This window comes from Pterocles gutturalis, unplaced genomic scaffold (genome assembly GCF_000699245.1).
Source record: "Pterocles gutturalis isolate BGI_N339 unplaced genomic scaffold, ASM69924v1 scaffold5588, whole genome shotgun sequence".
Taxonomy (NCBI): domain Eukaryota; kingdom Metazoa; phylum Chordata; class Aves; order Pterocliformes; family Pteroclidae; genus Pterocles; species Pterocles gutturalis.
Window position 1 is genome coordinate 1,346 of NW_010122840.1, and position 8,974 is coordinate 10,319.

The 8,974-nt window shown below is 40.0% G+C and overlaps 1 protein-coding gene across 1 annotated transcript; it reads left to right on the forward strand.

Moving 5' to 3' along the window:
• Positions 1–3,848: 3,848 nt before the first annotated feature.
• KCNK13 (potassium channel, subfamily K, member 13) lies at positions 3,849–4,741 on the forward strand (the record flags this gene model as incomplete). Its single annotated transcript, XM_010077656.1, has 1 exon — positions 3,849–4,741. A coding segment is annotated over one exon (893 nt), but the record flags the coding sequence as incomplete, so codon positions are not given.
• Positions 4,742–8,974: the final 4,233 nt, after the last annotated feature.

Consider the following 8,974-nt stretch of genomic DNA (forward strand, 5'->3'; position numbering starts at 1 on the left):
GCCTATTCCTCGCTAGGTCGTTTTGTCAGGTACGCAGCATCTCATGTGGCATGTCAGAGAAATCCTCAGCTGCAATGGAGAGACCTGCCAGGCATTTTTTCACATTACATTTAGGAAAAAAAAAAAAAAAAAAAAAGCTACAGTATTTCAGTTTTTAAATGCTGTAGTGGCACCACAGACTCCATTCTCCTTTTCTGTAATGAAAGGAAAAAAAGGCATTTTACAAGCAAAGTAAGGAATCCATGTTTTTTAGTCCCTTGCCCAGTAGAGTATCTGAAGCAGAAGAGAAGGGAAAAATACTGCTTTTGCTAGTGTCTCATCAATCTTCTGGAAAATATATGGTGAGACACTAATGCTATGACTTGGTGGAGATGTCACCTGGCGCTGCACCAGCCTTCGCTCACGTCTCTCCACGCAAAAGAGCCACCACAAGCCCTGACTGGGTCCAGGATGCAGTAGGGACGAATGGAGATACCTCCATACCTCCAGAGCTTATGGAGATATCTGCCCCCAGGACAGGCATTGCCTTGCTGAGCATTGTGTTTGCTTTCAGAGACAACAGCCCACGGCTCCTGTGGTGCTAGAGTAATGCATATGATCCCAGCACACAGACCACAGGCTTATTTCAGTGTCCTTAGGTCAGAGGGGAGAGTTTTGGTGTGAGAGCTTTCACTGGCCTCATGGAAGAATTGACTTATCCATAAATCCTCTGTGTTTGCACAGTGCAAGATCATTGGTAATTTTACTAAAACAAGAGAAAATCCTATTGCTATACCTTTTTGTCCATAAATGAGCAACATTTTTCCATACAGAAATTTGGGGGAAAAAGAGGCAGATCCCACCAAGGATAAGAATTTACTTCCAGCTAGTGTTTGCAGGGCTCTTTTATGAAAAGGGTTTTTGAAATAATTCACTTTGTAGTAGAGATTAATGAGCAGTGCCTTTCTAGTTTGTTGGCCAGCAAAAAAATAGGAAAAAAACCTGAAGTTGTAGAGGAACAGATTTTTTTAAGTCTTCCAGAAGGATAAAATATAATGACATTTTCTATAGGTTTGATTTGATCATTAGTGAAATATTGTGTTCCATTTTAAGATCAGATTATGAAATTTATAAAAATCTGAAAGATTTTTCAAAGTATTTTTTCCCATTTTTTTTACTTCTGATTTTTTTTTTTTAACCGAAAGGTGATTGATATTTTGAAACAAAATGTTTTATCATGAAAATGCCAAAAGAGAACATTTAGTTTCATTTCAACTGTTTTAGCCTTTTACAATTTTGCCCTCTTGCACTTCCTGGCTGAAACAACTCACCAGATTTAATTGGATTTATGAATATTTCAAACACTCCAGGAATCCATTTCAAGAAAAATGTACTTACTGTCAAACAAGTCCCACTCTAAATACAGCATCCGAAATCAATCTCAAGTGTAATACTGTGATGGCCAAAGTTAACTAAGCATAGTGTGGCCCAATACATGGAAATACAAGGCATTTCAAGAATTAAAATTATTTCTGGAACTAAAAGCTTATAGCTCATTTTTGACAAATGATCTTTGAAGTAAAATACTTGTTAAATTAATACCTTTATCCGGCTTTTAGATTTTCCATTTTAGTGCTTCTTTGGAAATGTTAGTATTGATTGCTACATGTTGAGATTTGTAAATAGAAAAAATGAACAAAAAATTGCATTTACTGCAGGAAGCCAAAAGAGTGCCTCTGCTGAAGAGGAGGAGCTAACAACAGACAGAGTCACAGTCAGAGCCTCACTGTCTCTCTGGATCAATGTTCTGCATCTTTTGGTATTTATAGTTCAGCATGCATTTCCCGTCATGCCTGTTTGGGTGCCTTTGTAAAGTCTTTGCTAGTGGGTTTTTACCCACATAGATCTGCGATAAAATCCAGTTGACTAAACAAACGAACCTGAGGAGCTCAGGCTCTAGCCGTGATGCCACTGGCAGGATCCCAAGAGGGGCCTGTGGGAAGCAGGGCAAAGGCGTAAAGCCGCGCTGGGGATGTGAGCCTGAACTACATTTCTCTTCCCAGGACATTTGCTTTATGCTGTGAGATATACATGCTGCTCCCCGCTGCCCTTCGCACTGTGCCAGAGGCTCCCCACCTTTCTTCTCTGCCCAGCCAGCAGCCGCGGCTGCTTTGGGCAGATCCCACCTGCTACAGAGAGGTTCCCCTCGTCCATCGGTCTTCACGTGTCTGTCCACAGGGTGGAGGTCATGACTTGCATATAAACCAGACTGCACAGAAAATAAGCATCCAGACTAGGATTACAGGGAGATCAGATCATGGAGCAGAAGGGGAAGGTAGAAAGTGAGTGGAAATATTTGTGTGCCAAGGAGAACAATGGCAAAAAGTTCTTGCCACGAAGAAGGTTTTGTCTATGTGGTTTGTCTCGTGCTGTTCCCCATGGCAGAGCTGCAGTCCAGCTCTCTCTAGCACAGAAATTTGATGGGGAGGTTTGTGGCTCCTGTAGGTCCTCTGGATGCTGTGGTTTGTCTGTGGATGCAGGTGAAGATGCAGCAACCCTTGAGAGCCCACACTTGGGGGTTGTGCCAGACGGGTGAAGACGAGGGCTGTCACTTAACTGCATATGGCAGAAGCAGTGCTGGAGAGGATCCTGTGCTGGTAGCAGGTTTCCAGTGAAGGGAAGATGAGTGCAGTTCAGCTCTGTTGGAAACATGATCTCTTCGCATTGCAATTGTCTGTCTCCAAAGCAGAAGAATATCACACCAAATATGATTTCCTTTATTTCCCAGAGACTAATGTCTTTATTTCATAATTAGCATCTCACAATTACAAAGCGAGGGAAACAAATAAAAGCATCTCTTGTCCAACATGATTTTTTGTCCTCTCAGCAAGAGTGCTTTGACTGGATTGATCAGTTATGTAATCCCTTATTAATCCTAATAAAACAGCAGCAAAGTTATTTATCATGAGTGTTACTTCAGTTTGCCTAATGATGTTCTGGACATGCTTTTTATTCTTTAGTAATATCTTGGTAAAGCAAGATTGTCTTATCAATAGTTGTAACCAAAACAAAATTACTATTTGCAGGCTTTAGGAAGGAAGGGATTTGAGAGAAGACTGAAGCACCTCTGCCTTGAGAAATCCCATGACAGGGCATGAGAGCTGAGGAGACCTTAGTTGAAAGACTCACATACAGATTTGAGCTGTGGAGTGGGACACAGAGAAATAGGAAAACTTAAGCAATGGTGATTTAACAGAGGGCTGATAATGGACAACCAAAACCAGGGTGAGACACAGGGCAGCCCTAATGTCTGCATCTGGTGTGCACTCCCAGTCTGGGCTGGGGTGGGGGCTCGGCACTGGCTGATGTGCCACCCGTGCTTACAGCAGGAGCTAAGTGAGGCTCAGAAAGATTCCACCTTGGGTTACAAAGATCTGGTGGGGACAGACCTCTGTGAGGTAAGAGCCACTCCTGGGTCAGACCCGTGGTGCAGAGCAACATAAGAGAGAAGGAAGAAGGGGTGCGATAACCCCGAAGCCTCGAAATGATCCAGGGCACAAAGAGGGATGGAGCAAGCCTAGCAACCAGACCAAAATTCAGACCTTCACTAAGCTCTCTTGTGTTTCCAGTGTGTTTTCTTCTACTTTGTGTTTCATTGTGATTCTGGAGGAAATGCTGGCATGAGTTTTCTTCTCCTTACTGCTAGGACAAGGTCAAGCACAAGTAGGTAACAGTTTGGGAGAGTGTCCTCACTTTTTTCCAGAGCTGGTGTGTGCCACGGGGATTTGCTGCCAGTTCTTTCTGTAACAAAACTCCTGACGTGGTAACTACAGGTTTATTTTTTTCAGCTGTTCTGTTTTGTCTTCCAGGGTTTGGCATGACCACCCCAGCCACTGTTGGAGGCAAAATCTTTCTGATATTTTACGGCCTTATAGGATGTGCAGGGACCATTTTGTTCTTCAACCTGTTCCTGGAGCGCTTGATCACTGTCATAGCCTACGTCATGAAGTCCTGCCATGAAAGACAGCTGAGGAGGAAAGGGGTCCTCCCCCACAACAGCCGGCGGGGCTCGGGGACCTCCGAGGCAGACAGCCTGGCAGGCTGGAAGCCCTCTGTGTACTACGTCATGCTGATTTTATGTGTAGCATCACTCATCATTTCCTGCTGTGCCTCTGCAATGTACACACCAATTGAAGGGTGGAGTTACTTTGACTCACTTTACTTCTGCTTCGTGGCCTTCAGCACCATTGGTTTCGGTGATCTGGTCAGTAGCCAGAACATCAAGTATGAGAGCCAAGGCCTCTACCGCTTTGGCAATTTTGTCTTCATACTCATGGGGGTGTGCTGCATCTATTCCTTATTTAACGTGATCTCTATTGTTATCAAACAATCCATAAACTGGATATTAAAGAAGCTGGACTGCAGGTGCTGCCACAGATGCCAAAGAAAATTATTTCGTTCACGGAGGAACGTGGTAATGCCGGGAAATGTGCGCAGCCGGAGAAACATCTCCATTGAGACTGATATTGTCAATGAGAGTGACACAGACGGACGCCGGCTGTCAGGGGAGATGATCTCCATGAAAGACTTCTTGGCCTCCAATAAAGTCTCACTGGCCATCATGCAGAAACAGCTGTCAGAAACTGCTAATGGCTATCCAAGGCAAATGAGCTCTAATTCAAAGCAAAATGGATTCTCTGGTGGGGTTGGAGCCTTAGCAATTATGAATAACAGACTGGCAGAGACAAGCGTGGATAGGTAAAATAATAACAGTGAAACAGTGTGAACCATTTCAACAAATATAGAAATAACGTGAATCAATGGAAAGAGCTAGGGAGAAGGTGTTACCAGAGGGTGAGATGGATGTGAACAGCATACCTCCTGTTGGAAGACCTCTGATACTTTTTTTGGGCTGTCACTTAATGTCTTTGTTCTTTGAATTGCACCAGTCTCAGCCTTCCTTCTTCCCCTTCCTTCTGTTCCTCAAACAGGTCACTGCAGGAAACATTTAATTTAGCCTTCAGATCAATTTTACATGTCCTATTTTCCTCCATTTATGTAAAATACAGATTTCAGGATAAGAATATGTGGTATGGGAAGAAACCAAGTGTGTATACTGAACACATTCTTAATTCAAAGATTGTTCTGAGCTTTCCGTCTTACTCTTGTCGCACCTGTTTTCTGAAAGTAGCTTATCTGCGACCAAAAGAGGAATCATCCTTTCCCTGTGATATTGCACATCTAATTTAATGGTATAAAAAACCCAAACTATTTTATTTTATATCTCACTTATTAAAATGTGTTCCTATTGTGAAACAGCTAGGCTTGAAAAGCCAGCTTCTGCTGCTATTAATGTTTGTGTAGATCTGGAGTAATTCTGTGGAAGTTTTTAGGACTACTCTGGAGCTATTGTGATGTGAATGAGAAGAAAATTTGGCCTTTAGAATTTAGTTTAGCCTTCCCTTTAAAAGGATACTGTCAAAAGTGATAGAATAAAAATTTATCCTACTTTTGTTTTCTTCTCTCCATTTGCAAAACACGTGATTTCTTTCTAGGTTACTTTTTCTTCTAGAATTGAGTCACTGTGGTTTTCTGTTTCAAAACTATCAAATTAAATTGAAAACTGACATGCTGACAAGTTATATGAATTATTCCACAATGACAATCAGAGACTTTTCCAAATTTCTATTCATATTATGCTCAACTGTGACTGATGCAATTGAGCATCAGCATTATGTAATGCAACTAGTAACTGAGTTTACACAGCAGGCTTTAGTATGCAATTAGATTGCTTGCCAACATTCAGTGTATTATTATAACTGACTGTGATCACAAAATCACTTTGGCAGTGCCCTTTTTACCTTTCATGTAATTCTGTCATTCTTCACCTGTTTTTCTGGCTTTCAGTGATGATAATGGCAGGGTCTTGATTAGGGAAACAGAAAGTGTTTAACTCCTCATTTTTCCCAATGAAATGCTCTAAGTGTTCATTATGACTAGAAAGGAGACTTCAATGAGAAGAATAATAACAGTGAGAAGAATATGAAAACAGGAAACAGGCTGATCTTTAATGACAGTGAAATCATGCTTTGTATTAGGTAACTGGAGAAATAAGGCATTAAATTAACATAAAGTCTAGCAAGAATTTAAGGAAGACTGGGCTGAATTCCTGATTCTCCTTTAACCATGCAACACATTAAAGCTAAACAGTATATGGGAGTGTAAATAAGCAGAACTGGTCACAAAGGACCTGATCCAGTTCCTCCCGAAGAGAACAGTACGTGCATCAGGATTGTTTTCTCACAGCTAGAAAACCTTGCAGAATACTACAATTTTAGGGAATGTAAAACACCAGTATGCAGTTCTTAATTTCTCTCATTTGGAACAATGCAGATAACCTCTTCTGTTTAATTTGTATTAGTAATTAATATTGTATCCTTTTTCTTCATTATGGCCAAAGGTTCTTTTATTTAGGTTCCTAATACTGTAGGTTTACATTTCAATATTTATTTTAAGCAATATTTGAATTTGAAAACAAAAACATACCTCTTGGAATCCTTTCATATAATAAAGTAAAGCCAGATATTAGATTAAACAACTGTACTTAACTGGTGAAAAGTATTGCAAGCTCTTTTTGACATATTACAGCTAAAACATCCTGATTAAATGTCAAATGCTGTCCTTAGTTACAAGGAGAGCTTCAAGCTGAAACCATTAAGTCCAATTCTGATATCAGCTCAGCTGTGCATCCGTGGTATATCCCCAGTAGTATCCCTTCATATTTATCTTAATGTAAAATCCAAATCAGCTCCCAAACTCTAACTTTGTTGACAAAAGCAGTCTGACTTGCTTCTGAGGGGTTTATGTATTAACAAAAATTGCCAGTGAATTATTTTATATATTATAGTACCCAAGATCTATTACATTGTTACACTTTTTTTTTTCTTCCAAGATCATCTTTGTCTCAACCTCAATAAAAATACTTGGATATAAAAAGAGAAAACTACTGCTCTGAAGCCTTCTTTACAAATTCATTCAGTAATGCCTCTGTTCACTGCCCGTAACCCCAAGATCTCATTGCTGCAGAAGTGTTCCTCATTCTGTCAACTAGCAGAAATAGTCTAGGACTTGTTGCTTAAGCAGGGCTCTCACAGCCAGTCTTGAAAACTGCAGCTTACTTCTTCATTTATGACAGTAGCACTTAGTTGCAAATGTCAGATTTTGCTGAGCACTGAACACAGGAGAAGTTACTCAACACTACCCCCTCTTCCAGATGATTGAGGCAATGCACATTATTGTCTTAGATAAATAACTAAAACATGCAGGTTTCTTTACTTCATTTATCATATAGTTCTGTGTCATTGTTAATGAAGGATCTGGCTTCCACATAGGATTTTCACTCAAATTGTTCCATATCTAATTAGCTTTCAAAATTTGCTTCTGGAAGTCTAAACACAGGACAGTATTCATAACAAATAGGTAAGAAAGCAAATCAAAGGAGAGAAAAACATATATACACTGATGGAAATAGATAAAGCATTAAAATCTGCATAGTCAGTTCAACAAAGATTATTTAGCTTTCACAATATGACACATCCCAGTAGCAGATCATTAAGGTGGTCTTCAGATGGTTTCAACTACTCCCAAGACATGAGACAGTTATGTTGCTCCTTTCCATTCTTTGTGTACCCAGCCTTGGTTACCCATCACCACAGAGGAATCAGCTATTTTCAATAGTTCTGAAAACATCTATGGTTATGAAAGCAAGGGTCTAATGTGTAGTCTTGATTAAACAGATTGGGCAATGGTGTATGGTATCTTTGGTCTACACTAGCTCTGCCCTCGTTGATCAGTCCTGACCTACTCTCCCAGGCGCTGGCTTCCTCATGACCCACACCTGCCAGTTGCAAGGCTCTCTGCAGCGATTTTGTGGTCTGATTTCATGTCCACTGATGATAAAGAGGGAGTAAGTGCACTAATTTTGTCTAATCATCTTTGTTCAGATGTGAATTGCTATTTCAGAGGTGAAGGACCAGTACATTGTGTGACTGTGCCATCTTGTATCATGATGTCATTCTGTCCCCAAAAGACCTCTGACTTTGTTGTTGAGTTCCCTCTCTAGAAGCCACACTGAATATTGAATGAGACAGCTTTACCTAGGAGACCAGTAGAATTCCTAGAGAATATTTAGGATAAATAAGAAGACTTTTGAGATCAGAAAGGAACATTTCTGACTGCTGTCCAATGATACTACTACAGTTGTTTTTTCTAAAGGCATTGGACAGAGAAATCCTAAAAAGCTTAGTTCACAATGTAGCACCAGGTTATTAAAGTCATAAAACATGTGGATATTTAAACATACACATGTCAAAAAAGCAGCACTTAGCATAGGAGTGAATAGGAGTGACAAATGCCTATCCTGTATGAAGAATAAGATACAATGAAAATACAGACATTGTATTTCTTGCATTACTTTTTAAAGTAGTGAAGAGTAATTAAAGGAAATAATGTCACATAGGAAGGGATCTGTTTTCAAACTGTGTCATCTAAATTTTAATGCTGTATTGCTTAGCAATTTTGGGGGAAAACTTTGGAGGTACTGAGGCTCTGAATCTGCACTCAACAGGTCAGGAGTACCACTAAAATCAGTAGGTTAAACTGCAGGTTACAGCCTGGCAGACTGAAACTGAAAGACCTTAATGGACTAATTTCCTGGAACAAGGTCTTATAGTTATGCCACCTCCTATTCATATCATTATTGTTCAATATAATTATTGCACATTGAAAGGAAATATTTAGTGCTAATCAAAATACAATCAAATAAGTAAAGGTAGGTCTTAGAGGTTTTTTTTGGCTAGACTTAGGTTTTGTAAAATTTGTGTAACATGCTTTGCTGGGTGTGTAGGTGTCAAAGGAGTTACATTAATTTATCTCCATGAAGGACATGGTCCTCTGTTTACAAGTACATGAATAGGCTTTTCAAAGGCATCTAATT